At 45.1% G+C, this 18,643-nt stretch overlaps 1 protein-coding gene across 1 annotated transcript in view; it reads right to left on the bottom strand.

The window, feature by feature from the left end:
• Positions 1 to 257: 257 nt before the first annotated feature.
• Positions 258 to 18,643, bottom strand: part of KIAA1958 (KIAA1958 ortholog) — a 177,223-nt gene continuing 158,837 nt past the window's right edge. Inside the window, exon 4 of the mRNA XM_051843064.2 lies at positions 258 to 1,403. Within this exon, the coding sequence (XP_051699024.1) occupies positions 597 to 1,403 (807 nt within the window). The 3' untranslated portion in view covers positions 258 to 596. The remainder of the gene's footprint in view (positions 1,404 to 18,643) is intronic.

The raw sequence follows: 18,643 nt of genomic DNA, 5'->3' as shown, positions 1-18,643 counted from the left end.
AGGGGCCACGGCCAGACACCAGGGGCCACGGCCGGACCCCAAGCTGCGGGACTCCGCGACTGCGAAGGGCCCAGGCGGCCACACAGGGCACAGTGGCTGCAGGTGCCACTTCCTCCACCCACCTCTCTCCAACTAATCCTTCTCGTGTTAATTCAGCAAAGCACACAGTCTCCATAACATCCTAAAGCTACTAGGCTACTGGGATTTTGTGTGTGTGTGTGTGTGTGTGTGTGTTTTAAATGACTACTTAAACAATATTCTTTTTTCTTTTTCTTTTTTTTTTGCGAAAACCTGTGCTAAAAAGGCACTCGATAAAAGCAATCTCCTCACTTTTGTACGTAGCAATGATACCTTGTGTTAGATTCTAAAATTGCAAAACAGGTGACTCACATCTGGATGGAGACACCCCAATTACTCAGGCTCCATCTGCTCTCATTTAAAAAGCGAACCCCTGCTCTGAGGATCGCCGGGCCTCGGGGATGGAGAGCAGGTGCAGCCCCCCCCCCCCCCCTGCAGCCCCGGAGTCCGGGTGCGGTGCGCTGCCGGGGAGGGGGCAGCCAACGCCTAGGGGCCCGGGGAGGCAGCAGGGTGCCGGCTCACTGGCAGCAGCTGTGGGAGCCGAGCCTCCGGGAGACCTGAGTGAAGGAGACGAAGGTGAAGTTCTCGCAGTTCTCCAGCTTGACTTTCTTGGCCAGGTTTGGAACGATGCCCCGCAGGGAGCGCAGGCCCATCCTCTGCTCCTCGTACCACACGCTGCCCATGTCTGCCGCCTCCTTCCTGGCCGTCAGGTAGAAGGGGGACTTGGCCTCCATCTGCGTGGGCGGCCGGTGGATGTACATGTACTTGTAGAGGAGGCAGTAGGGGCACTGCTTGTGCCCCCGGGAGTGCTCGTGGTAGATCTTCCCGTGACACACCCGGCTGGAGCCGCTGCGGCTCTCCCGCTTCACGCTGTCTGTCCGGGCAAAGTAGGGCTGGTTCTGGGGGTCTTTGAGCAGCTCGATGTCGCCGTACATGAGGTCCGCGTGCTCCTGCAGCGTCCGCATGTTCAGGTACTGGCTGTTGTACTTGACCACGGTGGACAGCAGCGTGATGGGGCTGTCGTCCCCCAGGCAGCCGGCCTGCCACATCTCCTCTTCGTCGGAGAGGGAGAAGTAGACGATGTTGCGAGATCGGGCCCCCGACATCCCCGCCTTGCTCAGCACCCACAGCTTCTCCTTGAGTTTCTTGGTGGAAGAGCTGAAGGTGCTGCTGGTGATGGAGAAGCCCACGCCCGCGTTCTTGAGGATGCGGTCCAGGCCCCGGCGGATGGCGTGCAGCGAGGTGGCCAGGAAGTCGGAGCCGTCACTCTTCTTGACGGTGACGTAGAAGTTCTCGAGCAGCTCGTTCAACTTCACTGCGGGGATCTCAAAGGAGACAAACACGGAGGTTACACACTTGAAGGCGGCCACCCCGCGAGACCCCTCCTCCCTTGTCCTACTCCCAGCCAGGGGCTGCACTGTGCACAGGGTATTCTGTGGCCTCTTGGTGGGCTGCCCCCTTAAGCGTGGTATGCTGGAAAGAGGAGAGCATTTCGGGGCTGGCACTGTGGCGCAGCAGGTTAAAGCCCTAGCCTGAAGCGCTGGCATCCCATATGGGCACCGGTTCGAGACCCGGCTGCACCACTTCCAACCCAGCTCTCTGCTATGGCCTGGGAAAGCAGTGGAAGATGGCCCAAGTCCTTGGGCTCCTGCACCCACATGGGAGACCTGGAAGAAGCTCCTGGCTCCTGGCTTCAGATCGGCAAAGCTCTGGCTATTGTGGCCAACTGGGGAGTGAACCAGCGGATGGAAGACCTCTCTCTCTCTCTCTCTCTCTCTCTGTGTGTAACTCTGAATTTCAAATAAATAAATAAATCTTAAAAAAAAAAAAGAGAGAGAGAGAGAGCATTTCAAGCTAGAAGAGCTAGGTTCCACACTTGGCTCCGCCTCAGCTCTCTAAACCTCAGAGTTTCAGTTTGCAAAACAGGACACAATGATAACACCTTCTCAAAGGATTGCTGTGATGCTTAAAGTAGGGGACCATGAAAGGGCTGGTGAACAGTAGTGAACATACAGCACACATGTACACATAGTCAAGGGCACTACCACAAGTTGGTGGTAAAGTCACTGAAGATCAGTGTATTGTGGTGCAAAAGCAGCGTTGTTGTTTTCTTAAATATTTATTTATTGGATTTGAAAGGTAGAGTTACAAAGGGAGAGGAAAGATGAGAGAGAGAGAGAGAGAGAGAGAGAGAGAGATCTTCCATCTGCTGGTTTACTCCCCAAATGGCTGCAACATCCGGAGTTGGGCTGGTTTGAAGCCAGGAGCCAGGAGCTTCTTCCCATTCTCCCACTTGGTTGCAGGGGCCCAAGCACTTGGGCCATTTTCCACTGCTTTCCCAGGCCATTAGCAGGGAGTTGGTTGGAAATGGAGCAGCCTGGGCTCAAACTGGCACGCAGAGGGGATGCTGGTGCTACAGACCACAGTGCCGGCCCCTGGTGCACTGTTTAGGACACGCTTGGGATGCCCATGCCCCATGCTGGAATGCCAGCATTCAGGTCCCAGCTCTGCTTCTGATTCTAGTTTTCTGCTAATGCATAGCTGGAAGGCAGCAATGAGGCTCAAGTTCTTCCTAGGTCCCTGCAACCCACATGGGAGACTCAGACTGAGCTCTGGGTTCCTGGCTTCAGGCTGGCCCATCCCCAGCTGTTGCAAGAATTTGTGGAGTGAAAGATCTGATTTCTTTTGCTTTTCAAAAAAGTATTTTTAAATCCATGCATATTTTTTCTTAGCATGCAGCTTTCCATTAATGTTTTGAAGGGCTCCCCCATATGCGTGAATTTCAATTTTTTTGCACCAAAACAACAGTACCTTTTAATTCATTTCTTTTGCTATGAACTTTTTTGAAGTTCCCTCATACATGTATGATATGTGTGTCTACAAATAAACATACACACACAATCAAAAAGTTTATGGAAAATGAATTTAGAAGGTTATTTTGGTGCAAAAAAAATGAATTCTGTGCATATGGAAGGGGGTCCTTTAAAAGTTCATGGAATTGGGGCTGGTGCTGTGGGCACAGTGGGTTAAAGCCATGGCCCACGGCGCCGGCATCCCATACAGGCGCTGGTTTTAGTCTCAGCTGCTCCACTTCCCATTCAGCTCTCTGCTATGGCCTGGGAAAGCAGTGGAAGAATGCCCTAGTCCTTGGGCCCCTGCACCCTCATGGGAGACCCGGAAGAAGCTCCTGGCTCCTGGCTTCAGATCAGCTCAGCTCTGGCTGTTGCAGCCATTTGGGAAGTAAACCAGCAGATGGGAGATCTCTCTCTCTCTCTCTCTCTCTCTCTCTCTCTGTCTCTACCTCTCTATGTAACTCTGTCTTTCAAATAAATAAAATATAAATCTTTTTTTAAAAAAAGTTCATGGACTTATGAACACACATTATAAAAAAAACTGTACAAGGATTTCAATTTTTTTTGCATTCAGATTTTAAATTCTGTTTTCCACAAACTTTTTGAAGCATATGTAAATTATTATTACTATTGGATTTTTGTAATTGTAACCATTCCTCCCCGGAAGGCCCTTTCTTCTCTCTGCTTATAAACCATCTGCTTCCATCCCCACTGATAAAATCCAACCCTCCTCTCTGAAGAATTCTTGAACTAAATCTCTGAATCACTCCGCGTGAATTTCCCTGGTAGCTGCGCTCCGTTTGGCCTGCTGTTGTTGCTAGACAAGGGTTGTGGGGAAAGATGACTGACAGGAGCATTTCTGCACAGCAAGTGACATTTTCACTTGCATTTATCTGAATGACTCTTGAAATATCTCTAGCCTAATGATCCATATGGTCTCAATATCAATATTTGTTTAAAAAGATATGAAAAACTAAGTGGCTATACTGACAGGAGAACTCTTTATTTGCATATGGCAGAGAGAGAAGGAGGCCTAGCTAGAAAGAAAGCTTCATTTATAGGATGTAGCTATGGACGGCAAACTAGACCTTGCTTATAGTCTAATCAGGATGAATACACATTCGAGAACAAAAAGTCTAACTAAAAATTATTTGGCTAGAGTAGGAGCTACACAGGTAACATTCATTCTTCTAAAGCCCTTGTGTCAAACAGAATATCAAAACTGAACTCAAGTTGATTAAAAATTAACCAAGCTTGGGGCTGGCACTGTGGCACAGCAGGTTAAGCCACTGCCTGCAATGCCAATGTCTCATATGGGCACTGGTTCGTGTTCCAGCTGCTCCACTTCTGATCCAGCTCCCTGCTAATGCGCCTGGGAAAGCAGCAGAGAATGGTGCAAGTGCCTGGGCTCCTTCCACGCATAGAGGAGACCCAGATGAAGCTCCTGGCTCCTGGCTCTGGGCTCCAGGCTGGCTCAGCCTGGCCACTAAGGTCATTTGGGAAGTGAGCCAATAGATGGAAGATATCTCTTTCTCTGCCTCTCCCTCTGTAACACTGCCTTTCAAATAACTAAATAAATCCTAAAAAAATTAACCAAGATGAAACTATTACATGTCAAAATGTATGAGATGTTACTGAATATACTCCAATAACTACATGATCTTGACTTTGTGAGAAAACTTTGAGAATAAGCAAACTGATGATTCAACTTAAAATGCTAACAGGTACAGTGAATCACTAAAAATATAAAATATCCAATAAGGAACTAGAAAAGATAAAAACTGATGTTTAGGGGCTGGCGCGTGTAGCAGGTAAAGCCACCGCCTGCAATGCTGGCATCTCATATGGGCCCTAGGTCGAGTCCTGGCTGCTGCACTTCCAACCCAGCTCTCTGCTATGGCCTGGGAAAGCAGTGGAAGATGACTCAACTGTTTGGGCCTCTGCACCTGTGTGGAAGACCCGGAAGAAGCTCCTGGCTCCTGGCTTCAGATCGGCCCAGCTCTGGCTGTTGTGGCCATTTAGGGAGTGAACCAGCATATGGAAGACTCTCTCTCTCCTCTCTCTCTCTCTCTCTCTCTCTCTCTGACTCTGTAACTCTGCCTTTCAAATAAATAAATAAATCTTTTTGAAGACTGATTTTTAAAAATGAAAATCATGCAATCTTTGGAAAGACCTATAAAGCTGACAAACTTCCAGCAGGTCTGACTGAAAGAGGAAAAGAAATATACATGTAGACAGTGTTAGGAGTGAGAAAGACAATATCACAGAAAAAGGAAGAGAGCCAAGAACAGGCAAGAGTATCCCATACTTTATGCATATTAATTTGAAAACCTAGGTAACTAAGAAAATTTTCTAGCAAAAAATATGAATTACCAAAGCTGGTCTAATAACAAGTAAAAGATCTAAATATCTCCAAACAGGAGAAGAGAGTGATATGACTCAAAGATGAATACATCACTCCTAAGAAGTTGGCTTTATGGAATCCAACTTGTCTTTCGTACTTAAACAGTCAGGACAGGAAAAAACCAAAGCTTTCCTTTCTAACCCTAATTTGACCTATACCAAAAACCAAAGCATGGCCGGCGCCGCGGCTCACTAAGCTAATCCTCCGCCTGCGGCACTGGCACACCAGGTTCTAGTCCTGGTTGGGGTGCCGGTTCTGTCCCGGTTGCTCCTCTTCCAGTCCAGCTCTCTGCTGTGGCCTGGGAGGGCAGTGGAGGATGGCCCAAGTGCTTGGGCTCTGCACCCGCATGGGAGACCAGGAGGAGGCACCTGGCTCCTGGCTTCGGATTGGCACAGTGCACTGGCCGTAGCAGCCCTATGGGGGTGAACCAACAGAAGGAAGACCTTTCTGTCTTTCTCTCTCGCTGTCTAACTCTGCCTGTCAAACAAACAAACAAACAAAAAGCATATGAACATGGATGTAAACTTCCATAGGTAAAATACAGGCAATTTCTGTTTTGCTCATTGCTATGTGAAATAAAGTTTAATACAAAGTAAGGACATGGTTCTGATATGCATAAATTCAAGTTAATAAGAAACCCTGCAAAGAAAGGACTGCCTGTATCGTCAAGTCAGACTGAGGATTCCAGTACAGCAATACCTCATCAAACACATAGAGACTACTGCAGGATGCGTGGATGACTCCATCTGAAAAATTTTAATACAAGGAATATTTATTCATTTAGGGGAAACGTAACATAAATTTGATACTGAAATATTAGTTGAAAAATATGATATCCATTTCAGATTTTTAAAAACCTAAACCAAATTTAGCTTGGAAAGAAAAACATCTAACTATGACAAAGAGTATTTTATAGTCAAGAACTGTAGCTACTATAACCATGATGAAAGAATATTTTTTTTCTGATTGATTGACTTGAAAGGCAGAGTTACAGAGGAGAGGCAGAGACAGAGACAGAGAGAGAGAGAGATCTTTTTTTTTTTTTTTTTTTTTTGACAGGCAGAGTGGACAGTGAGAGAGAGAGAGACAGAAAGGTCTTCCTTTTGCTGTTGGTTCACCTTCCAATGGCCACCGCGGCTGGCGTGCTGCAGCCGGCACACCGCGCTGATCCGATGGCAGGAGCCAGGTACTTCTCCTGGTCTCCCATGGGGTGCAGGGCCCAAGCACTTGGGCCATCCTCCACTGCACTCCTGGGCCACAGCAGAGAGCTGGCCTGGAAGAGGGGCAACCAGGACAGAATCTGGCACCCCGACTGGGACTAGAACCTGGTGTGCTGGCGCCGCAAGGCAGAGGATTAGCCTAGTGAGCCGTGGTGCTGGCAGAGAGAGAGATCTTACATCCACTGGTTCACTCCCAAATGGCCACCATGGCCAGAGCTGTGCCAATCCGAAGCCAAGAGCCAGAAGCTTCTTCCAGGTCTCCCATGAGGGTGCAGGGGCCCAAGGACTTGGGCCAGCCTCCACTGCTTTCCCAGGCCACAGCAGAGAGCTGGATTGGAAATGGAGCAGCTGGGACTCGACTTGGGGCCCCTATGGGATGCCGGCACTGCAGGTGGCGGCTTTACCTGCTATGCCACACCGCCGGCCCCTAGACTCTTTCTTATAAAGTCAGGAACAGGACAGGCATGCTGGGCACTGTTCTTGTTTTATAACAGTGTTCTGGATGTTCTAGACAACTACGACAGGGAAAAATCGTAAATATACGCACATGCGTACAGGAAAGGAAGGAGAGAAAATAGAATTGTTTTTCTGGCAATCTAGTTGTTGGGCTAGGAAACGCCTAGACATTTAACTGAAAAGCGGTCAGAAGGAGTAGGGTCATTGGGTTCAAAATACAGAAAGAAATAGATTTCTTGAATGAAGCTACTTCCAAAAGTTCCTGGGAAATGGAATTAAAAGAAAGGGTTGTTTCATGCAAAAAATTTTTTAATCCATAATTTTTTATAATATGTATTCTTCATGAACTTCTTGAAGACTCTGTATCTCATATGCATGAATTTCAAACATTTTTGCATCAAATTAACTGATCTTCAAATTCCATTTTCATGAACTTTTTGGGAGTACCTTTGTATGTCAGCAGTAACCAGTTCAAACAACTTCCCAAAAATCATTATACTCAAACTCTGCTGGCTTTGGATTTTCTGTTGTCGCTTGCAGCTCCCTACTTGTAGGTATTAAATTCTCCTTATACTAATTAGGACTCCTTTGGTTGCCAGAGGAAGACCAAGCTTGCACAGCCCGGGTGAAGAGCAGTATCAGAACTGGTGAACTCCATGGTATCAGGCCTTGTTTAAGTCTCCTCTCTACCTCTCCGGGCAGATCGACCTGCTCTGTGTAGCTGTAAACACAGCCACCGAGCACTCCCCAGAACTTGATTTCCATTTTCAGTAGGAAGAAACTCCCGAAGGAGGATTCTAATCCAAACAACTCACCCATGTGAGTGTGATGGCTCTGGCAATGGCATGTGGATCACAGGAGAGGATGGTTTCTATTTTGAGGGATGATGAGCAGGAAATCCTATTTTCTACCTTGGTGTCTGAATGAGAACAAACTCTAGGGAAACAAAACCTCCCATAGTCTCCTGTTGCCCTTAGTGTGAATTCCAAAGTGTTAATTGTGCGCAAGGCTTGTTCACAATCTGCCGGGCACACACCCCCTGGCAATGTGCACTTGCTGCCCTGCCAATCAGCGGTGGAATCTATTTTTTCCTCCCCTTGAGTCTAGGCTGGCCATGTGACTTATTTTGGCTGCAGAAATGACAATGTGTGAATTCCAAGTCTGGGACTCAAAGGTTCTGCCTAGGGTCTTAGCACATGGTGGTGTCATGTGCGGAGGACCAGTTAGAACACGGGAATATGTGGACAAATTGTCTCCCATCTACTCTCCAGATAACTGCACCCACACGAGCACCCCAAATAAGACCACAAGAGCCATCCGGCTAGGCTCAGCCCAAGATGCTAACCCATTAAACCACGAGCAAATAAAAAGATGGTTGCTTTAAGCCACCAAGGTTCTGTGTGTCATGCAGCAATTGAGAACTGCTACACATTGTTCTGTTTCTCCAGCCTGATACTCTGTTCCCTTTGTACTATTTTCCAGCCTCATTGGCCTTGTCACCTCTCCCCTAAGTCACAGGCCATTTCATTCTTCTCCGTCTTCACACAGACTACATCCTTTGCCTGGAATGCTCTGTCCTCTAACCGTCTCTATCTGGAAATCCTTATTGGTTCTTCCAGAGGTAGCCCAAAGTTTGCTTTCTATAGGGTTATTCCAGCTTTCTATGCAAAGATGGTCTCCCCTGGGGTCCTAGGGCCTTAACTTAAATTTCTGTTATGATCCTTTCTGTGCTGTGCAGTCTCCTATCTATTCATGTGTCTGTTTCTGGAAGTGTACAGAAAGCTTCCAGAAGGCAATAACTACATCTCATTCATGACTGGGTGTTGAACATCCTAGAAGGCCTGAAATATATAACTGGCTCCCATGGAACTGATAGATGTGGCTTAAGTCAATGAAATAAACTTGGTGTCAGGAGAGCCCCGCTGACAGGACATGGGACCACAGGTTTCAAAATAAAATCACAGCAAAAGTGATTCCTTTCAGAGAAATATCAAGAAACAAAGTCACATTGTTTGTACACAAGCCCATGTTGGCTGCCTCCCTAGTTCCCTCAGACCCAGTTTTGATGCAAGGGACATTTTTCTTCATTGGTCACCCTACACTGATTCACCATGGATTATAAACTTGGCTTCTTTAACATAAAAATGACCAAGAAGGAGTGAGTTGGCCATGAGACTGATAATCCTAGGTGGGACAGAATAAAATAAAAAGCATACTGACGTGTTTGACAAATTCCAAAGTTCTAGAACTATTTATTAATCCTTGACACTCCAAGAGTTAGAAGACACGTAAAATCAAGAGTTTCTGGAAAATGCCTCACACTGCTCTTTGTGATAGGCTCATCTGGGGGACGAATAAAGTGGAGAAAATGCTGATGAACTGTAGGTAGTCAAAGAAGAACAAATGGGGGCTGGTGCTGTGGCATAGCAGGTAAAGCTGCTGCCTGTAGTGCCTGCATCCCATATGGGTGACTGTTCGAGTCCTGGCTGCTCTACTTCCGATCCAGCTCCCTGCTAATGTGCCTGGGAAAGCAGTGGAAGATGGCCCAACTGATTAGGCCCCTGCACCCATGTTGGAGACCTGGAGGAGGGTCCAGGTTCCTAGCTTTGGATTGGCCCAGCTCCAGCTGTTGCAGTCATTTGAAGAGTGAACCAGCGGTTGGAAGACCTCTCCCTCTCTCTCTCTCTCTCTCTCTCTGCCTCTCTCTAATTCTGCCTTTCAAATAAATCTTAAAAAAAAAAAAAGAATCTTGAAGTCACTATTACTGACAGCAAAAATGACTTTGTTTTTGCACTCACCAAGTTACACCTTATTCAGAAAGACAGATATTGAATTTCAAGATGCGCTGCTTCCTAATGAGTGAGTCTAAGGAACGTTTAAGTCACTGAGAGAGCGACCTTGAGGGAGATGGGCCAGTGAGGAGCAGATCACACCTCAGATGATAACTTGTAGGGAAAATACCACACAGAGCACAGAGATCATAGGGAGACCCACAGGGCACACAATGCTGGTTTATATTATGACATTTGGAAGTCGGATTTGACGCCAGGCCCAGCAGCTGCCAAACATAACCAAGAACTAACATCCGCCGCTGTATCTACGTTGAAAGACACACCTAGAGAGATGAGGTCAGACAGAACGCACGCCTGATGCTACAATTCCTCCCTGTCGCTAGAGACTGGGGAATTGGCTCAGATTCTGGCTTCTAATCTGAGTTGTCCATGTGAGTGGGTTACAGAAGACTGGGATGTGTCTTTTTTCTCGCACATTTTCCTCTAGAGAACAGGGCCAACTAAGAACCCATAGGACCTGGAGGTGGGAATATGGTGCGCTGTGCTGGGCGGCCCCTGGGAAGCAGCAGACACTGTCTGTCATCGGAGATGTGGCACAATGAATGTCAAGGCTAGCGGGGCAGGAGAAGTCGGATGGTGAGGTGGGGTCAGCGAGAACAGGGGAATTTTGAGATGATTGACCATAGTGTATTAATGACTACTTTCAGTTATTACTAAAAAGGAAACAGTTACCTTTTTAATTATTTGGGTCTTTAAAAATTGTGGTAAAATATACATAATATAAAATTTACCACGTTAACCACTATGGATGCAAATTCAGTGGCGTTGACTGCAGTCACAATGTTGTGATCACTACCAGCTCTCCATTTCCAGAACTTTTTCATCAGTCTGAACAGAAACTCTGTCCCGTTGAACAACTCCCCATTTCCTCTTCCCCAGGCCCTGGTCACCTCCACCCTTTCTGCCTCTCTGGGTTTGCCACTTCTAGGTACTTCCCATAAGTAGAGTCACACCTAGCTGGCCTAGCTTAACACTGTCAAGGTTCACCCACACTGCAGCACTTGTCAGCACTACACTGCTTTGTACTGCTCAATAATATTACATTGCTTGGCTTGATATATTTTGTTAACTTATCTGTTGATAGACTTCTGGGCTGTTTCCACATTTTGGCTGTTGAACACTTCAGTGAATATCTTTGTGTATCTTTCTAATGGAAATGTGTTTTTACTCTTCTTGGGTATACCTCTAAGAGTGGAATTGCTTGGTGACACAGTAAGTCCATGTTTAACTTTAGAGCAACTACCAGAGCAGAGGCATCATTTCACCTTGCCATTTAAAGTCTTCATAAAAGTTACAAATTTCTTTCGCTTCACACTAACCCTTATTATCATCTGTTCTTAAAAAACTTATTGGGTGTGAAGTGGAATTTCATGTGGTTTTGATGTACAGTCCGTTGACTATCTTTTCATTTGCTTACTGGCCAACTGTTTATCTTGGGAGAAATGTCTATTTGGATCTTTTGCTCACTTCAAAAATGAGTGGTCCTTTTGCCGTGGAATCGTTCATAGCTGCTTTATATATTTTAGATACAAAGATCCATATGAGATATGTGATTTGTAAATATATTCCCCCATTCAGTTGGTTGTTTTTTCACTTTCTCAATGGTGTATTTTGAAGCACAAGTTTTAAATTTTAATGACTGGCCAGTGCTGCGGCTCACTAGGCTAATCCTCCACCTGTGGCACCGGTACTCCGGGTTCTAGTCCTGTTTGGGGCGCTGGATTCTGTCCTGGTTGCCCCTCTTCCAGGCCAGCTCTCTGCTGTGGCCAGGGAGTGCAGCGGAGGATGGCCCAAGTGCTTGGGCCCTGCACCCCATGGGAGAACAGGAGAAGCACCTGGCTCCTGGCTTCGGATCGGCACAGCACCAGCCGTGGAGGCCATTTGGGGTTGAACCAACAGAAGGAAGACCTTTCTCTCTGTCTCTCTCTCTCTCACTGTCTAACTCTGTCAAAAAAAATTTTTTTAATGACTTCCAGTTTACCTAGTTTTTCTTTGGTTGCTTATGTTTTTTGGTGTCATACTAAGAAACCATTTTCTATTCTAAGATCATGAAGATTTTCTCCTGTTTTCTTCTAAGGATTTTACAGAACCAGTGCCTACATTTAGGTCTTTGGTCCATTTTGAGTTAATCTGGGTAAGTGGTTCAACGTAGGAATATGCCTTAAATATTTTGCATTGGATACCTAAATATCCCAGCACCAATTACTGAAAAGACTATTCTTTGTCCATTGGGTTTCCATGCTGTTGTCAAAATCAACTGAGCATCAATATGAGGGTTCATTTCTGAATTCTCAATTCTATTCCATTAATCTATCTGTATGGTGTCAGAAGTACACGGTCTTTATTTCCAGCTTTGTAATACGTTTCGAAATGAGAAGAGTAAGTTCTCTAATTTTGTTCTTCTTTCTCCAGATTATTTTGGCTATTCTGGGTTATTTATATTTTCATACGAATTTTAGGATCAGTTTTCTCTTTCTGAAAAAGAGGTACCTGCGATTTTGGTAGCGATTGTGCTGAGTCTGTGGACAGTTTACAGGACTACTGCCATTTTAACAAGATTAAGTCTTTCAATCCTTGAACACTAGTTTTCTTCCCATATATTTAAGTTTTTAACTTCTATTGGGGCCAGCACTGTGGCTCAGGGGTTAGGCTGCCAGCTGCAGTGCCAGCATACCACATGGGTCCTGGCTCCCATCCCGGTTGTTCTGCTTCCAATCCAGCTCCCTGCTATTGCGCCTGGGAAAGCAGCAGAGGATGGCTCAAGTCCTTGGGCCCCCTGCACCCATGTGAGAGACTCAGAGGAGGCTCCTGGCTCTTGTCTGGCCCAGACCCAGCTGTTGCAGCCATTTGGGGAGTGAAACAAATGGAAGATCTCTCTTTCTTTCTCTCTCCTTCTCTTTCTGCAATTATACCTTTCCAATAATAATAATAATAATAATAAAAAAACCTTTTAAAAAATACTGCTTTGTGGTTTACAGTATATATATTCTGGAACTTCTTTTGTCAAATTTATTCCTAAATGTTTTACTTTTCTGATGCTAAAAAATCACAAAATTTTGGTTTATAGAGATACATTATAAAAATGTAAAATTTCTGTATATCAATGTGATATCCAATAACTTGGCTGAATTTATTTATTAGTTCCAAGTGGCCTCCAGTGGCTTCCTTAGGCTTTTCTATGTATACCGTCAAGCCACTTGCAGAAAGAGGCACTTAACATTTTGTTTTTTATTCTAGAGGTCTATTATTTCACTCTATTGCTTAGTTGCCCTGGTTTGAACCTCCAGCGCAATGTTGAATAAAAATGGTGAGAAGAGACATTCTTGTCTTATTCCTGACCTGAAGGAGAAAACATTCAATCTTTCACCAGTAAATGTGACAGTAGGCCAGCTGTAGCTTTTCCACACATGTTCAGGTTCAGGAAGGTCACTTCTATTTCTGGCCTGTAGGATTTCTGGTTTTGGTTATAGCATGAAGGGGCGCTGGATTTTCTCAAATGCTCTTCCTGCACTTATTGAGATGATTACACAACTTTGTCCTTGATTTTCAGATGCTAAGCCAACCTTACCTTCCTAATCATGGTGTATAGTCCTTGTCCTTTGTACTGGGTTCAATTTGCTGGTATTTGATTGAAGAGTTTCTGTGCCTATTCATGACAGGCATTGATCTGTAGTTTTCTTATAGTATCTTTGTCTGGTTTTGGTACTGGGGTAATACTGGCCTCGCAGAACGAGTTGGGAAGTGCTTCTTCCTCTTCTGTTTTTTGGAAAACTTTTGGAAGAATTGGCATTCACCAGTGAAGCCGTCGAGGTCTGTGCTTTTTTGTGTGGAGAGCTTTGTTGTTACAAATTCATTCTCTTTACTTATTACAAGTCTAGCATATTCTTTTTAACTTCTTTTTGAGTCTTTTTTTGGTAGTTTGTGTCTTTGTAAGAATTTGTTCATCTAAATTGCCACATTTTTTGGCTGACAGTTATTCATAGTATTCCTTTATAAGACATTTTGTTTCTGACGAGGTTGGCAGCACTATCCCCTCTCTTACTCATGGTCGTACAATCTGAGTCTCTATTCTGTTCACTATAGCCGCTCTTAAATATCAGAATTCCCGCGCTATCCGTGCCTCATCCCGGATGGTTTCTTCAGATCTTACTTATAACTTCCTACTTTTTCATCAGAGTCTAAACCTGCTTCTTAAGTCAATAAATTTCTATTTCAACAGTGTATTTTTTATTTTTGGAGTTTGTTTCTTATTCATTGGTTTTAGAGTCTTTCCCCTTTTAAACGTAAGCATTTAAAACAAATTTTTTTTCTAAACATTGCTTTAGCTGTATCCCCAACATTATAAGACGTTATTCTGAAAATAATTTAATTTTCATTGATTTTCATGCATTTATAACTTCCTCTGTGATTTCTTCCTGTCCAAGGGTTATACAGTCCTGTATTATCTTCCAAGTAACAGGAATTTTCTAGTTAGCTACCTGTAGTCAGTTTATAACAGTTCTGTTGTGTTCAGAGGCCATACCCTGTATAATTTCAATCTTATTCAACTGAGACTTGTTTTAATGACACAGAGTGTGATCTATGTTGATATTTCACATGCATGTGGAAAGAATGTGTACTTTCTAGTTGTTGGTTGTAGTGTATATAAATGTCAAAAAGGTAAAGTCAGGTTGATAGTATTGTTTAAGTCCTTCTCTTTACTGATCTTCTGTCTACCTGTTCTATAAGTTACCACCAGCAAAGCATCTAATTAAAATTGAATTGGCCAGGCCGGCACCGCGGCTCACTAGGCTAATCCTCTGCCTTGAGGCACCGGCACACCGGGTTCTAGTCCCGGTCGGGGTGCCGGATTCTGTCCCGGTTGCCCCTCTTCCAGGCCAGCTCTCTGCTGTGGCCAGGGAGTGCAGTGGAGGATGGCCCAAGTGCTTGGGCCCTGCACCCCATGGGAGACCAGGAGAAGCACCTGGCTCCTGCCTTCGGATCAGCTCCATGCGCCAGCCGCAGCGCGCTGGCCGCGGCGGCCATTGGAGGGTGAACCAACGGCAAAAGGAAGACCTTTCTCTCTCTGTCTCTCTCTCTCACTGTCCACTCTGCCTGTCAAAAAAATTTTTTTTTGAATTGGCCAAGTTAAATTGTGGGTTTTTTATTTTTCCTTTAGGTTTTCTCTTCTTTTTTTATTTTTCTAAAAGAATTATTCATTTATTTGCAAGGTAGAGTGACAAAGAGACAAGGAGAGACACAAGAGATATTCTATATATCTTTTCTACCCCCTGTTTTACTCTCCTAAATACCCATGGTAACCAGAGCTGGGTCAGGCTGAAGCCAGAAACCAGAAACTCCTTCCAGATCTCCCACATGGGGGGCAGGAACCCAAGCGCTCGCGCCATCATCTGCTGCCTCCCAGGTGCCTTTTCAGGAGGTTGGATCAGAGTACGGTCAGGACTTGACCCCGGCACTCCAATACGGATGCAGGAATGAAGCAGCAGCTTAACCCGCTGTGCCCTGCGCTGGCACCTGTGCTCTGTTTTGAAGTGCGTACTTTTTTTTTTTTTTTTGGACAGGCAGAGTTAGACAGTGAGAGAGAGAGAGAGAGAGACAGAGAGACAGAGAGAAAGGTCTTCCTTTTCTGTTGGTTCACCCCCCGAAATGGCCACCACAGCCCGCGCACTACGCTGATCTGAAGCCAGGAGCCAGGTGCTTCCTCCTGGTCTCCCACGCCGGTGCAGGGCCCAAGCACCTGGGCCATCCTCCACTGCACTCCCTGGCCACAGCAGAGAGCTGGCCTGGAAGAGGGGCAACCGGGACAGACTCCGGCGCCCCGACCGGGACTAGAACCCGGTGTGCCGGCGCCGCAAGGTGGAGGATTAGCCTAGTGAGCCGCGGCGCCAGCCTGAAGTGCGTACATTTTAAGATCTTCACGCTTTCCTGATAAATGGACTGCTTTATCATTATGAAATTTCCCTCTTTATTTCTGTTAGAATTCTTTCCCTGCAGGTCTTCTTTGTCTGACATTAACAGCCACTCAGGTTCCCCAGGACTAATGTTTGCGTACTGTATGTATCTTTCTCCCATCCTGCCTTCAACTTTTCCGTCTTTATATTTAAAGAGAGATGCATTTGGTGCATAGTCGGTTCTTGCTTTAAAAAAAAATCCAGTCTGATAATCTCTCTCTTTTGATTGTCATCTTTAGAGCATTTCCATTTAATATAATCATCAAAATGGCTGGGCTTCAAGTTACCACTTTGCTATTTGTTCTCTGTTTGTTCCACTGGTTCTTTGTTCTTTTCTTCTTCTTTTCATGCCTTCTTTTGGATTGAGAACTTTCTACAATTTCATTTATCTCCATGTAAGGGTTGTCAGCTCCGTATCTTTGTTTTATATATTTAGTCTTTCCCATAAGATTTGTAAATATATACTTAACTTATTACAGTCTACCTTCAAATACTATACACCTTTCCACATATGGCTAGGAACTTACAACATTACAGATTAGCTCTCCCACCTTATCCATCATGCCACTGTTGTCATGCACTTTTCCCTTCCACAGATAACATAGAAACATCACAATATATTGTTACTGATTTTGGTTTAAACATTTAACTAATTTTTTTAGAGAAATTAAAATGCGAAAAAAAATTTTTTGGTACCATTTCAAGTATTTTCTATTCCTCTGTGAGGTGCAAACTTCTATGTGGTATAACTGCGCTTGTGCCTGAAGCTTCCTTTAACATTGACTGTTGTGTAGTTCTTTTGGTGATGAATTCTCTGATATTTGTCTTGTCTGAAAAGGTCTTTATTTTACCTTCGTTTGTATTCTGAGTATAAAACTCGAAGTTGGCAGTTGCTTCTTTCAGCTCATTAAAGATGCCATTTCATTGTCTTCTGGCTTCTGTATAGTATCTAATGAGAGGTTCTTCTTTTTCCTCTTTTCTGCATCAATCTAATTTTTAATTCCATTTTATCTTGTTATTTTTCATTTCAAAAGCAAACCATCTTTGAAAAGAAATTAAATTTAAAAATAAATATATTTAGCATTTAGGGGCAGGTGCTGGTGTAGTGAGTAGGATACTGCTTGGGATCACTACCTCCCACCCTGGTGTGCCTGCTCCACTCTCGATTCCAGCTTCCTGCCAATGTGCACCCAGGGATGTAGCAGGAGATGGCATGAGTACTTGCATCCCCCTCATCCATGTGGGAGCCCTAGACTGAATTCCCAGCTCTTGACTGCCTGGTCCAACTCCAGCTGTTGTGGGCATCTGGTGAACAAGTGGACAGGAGATTCCTCCCTCTCTTCTCCTTCCTTCCCCCATGATTATCACTTCAGGGTCTCCATTCTTTTGTTTAGAAGCATATGCCCATATGGTATCATTCTGCTTCTGCCTGAGGATGAAAGAATTTTTCATTTTCTGACACACTGAAAGTCTTTATTTCATGTTTGTTTCTGGAAGATATTTTCACTGGGGATAGTGAACATTTTTCTATCAATAATTTAATGAAGTTGCTCTGTTATCCGTCCTCCCTTTATTCATTCATTCCTATCTCCCTCTCAAGTAAATAATTTTTAAAACCATAAATTTACTCTTAGGATTATCATTTCCAGTGTTTTTCGATGCTTTTATTTTTTTTTTTTTAAGATTTATTTGAAAAACAGAGTGACAGAGAGGAAAAGAACAACAGGTAGAGATCTGCCATCTACTACCTTCCTCTGCAATGGTCAGGGATGGGCCAGGCTGGACCCAGGAGCCTAGAACTCTCTCTGGGGCTCTCCACCTGTGTAGCAGTGGCCCAAATACTTGGGCCATCATCACTGCCTTCCCAGGTGCATTAGCTGAGGAGGTGGAGAGTGTAGGACTCCAAGGAGCGCTCCAACATGGGATGCCAGCATTGCAAGCGCTGGCTTACCACCCTGTGCAACAACACCAGCCCTACAACCAGCATTCAAGTGTGCTAAAAGCCAGCTTATGCCATGGACTAGAATCTCTATAGCACCTTTTCAGGGTCTTCCTCTTAATCAAGGACTCTCTGATTCATCTCCCTGTGTCTTCCCTTCCTTAATCATGTTACCGACAGAAGCCCACAGGGAACCCTGCCTTTCAGATGCCTCGCTCACCGCTCCGGTTCCACCTCTTCTTCCCCACGGATGTTCCCCTTTCTTTCTGCAACCACATAGAAAGGGCCCTCACGGCACCGACTGCACTGCACCACCAGAAGTAGAAACCTGGGTTTCCTGCTTCATCTCTTGTTGCTCGCCCACACACATGACCGAACTCTGAGCCCTCATCGGCCCTATGGCTTCACTTACGACCTCTCTCTTCAAGACATCTGAACTTCCAGCTTGAATAGTTCTAATCCATGTTTAAAGTCCCACATTCGCAGGGCTGCCATTGTGGTGCAGCAGGTTAAGCCACTGCTTGGGACTCCCACGTCCCATAGTGCAGTGCCAATTCGAGTCCTGGCTACCCCACTTCTGATCCTGCTTCCCGCTGATGTGTCCTGGGAGGCAGCGAATGATGGCTCTGCTTGGGCCCCTGCCACCCATGTGGGAGACTCAGATGGAGTTCTGGGATCTGGTCTTTGGCCTGACCCAGCCCTGGCTGTTGCAGACATTTGGGAAGTGAAGTAGTCTATGGAAATCTCCCTCCCCTCATCACTCTGCCTTTCAAGTAGATAAAAATAAACAAACTTTAAAAAAAATCCTACATTTCCAATCACTTACTGGACATGTCCACCTGGGCACCTGATTCAGACCCAATATATACAAATCAAAATACAGCATCTTTC

This window comes from Oryctolagus cuniculus, chromosome 1, assembly GCF_964237555.1.
Source record: "Oryctolagus cuniculus chromosome 1, mOryCun1.1, whole genome shotgun sequence".
Lineage (NCBI taxonomy): Eukaryota > Metazoa > Chordata > Mammalia > Lagomorpha > Leporidae > Oryctolagus > Oryctolagus cuniculus.
Note: the sequence above shows the minus strand (reverse complement) of the source record. Positions and strands in the feature narration are given on the sequence as shown.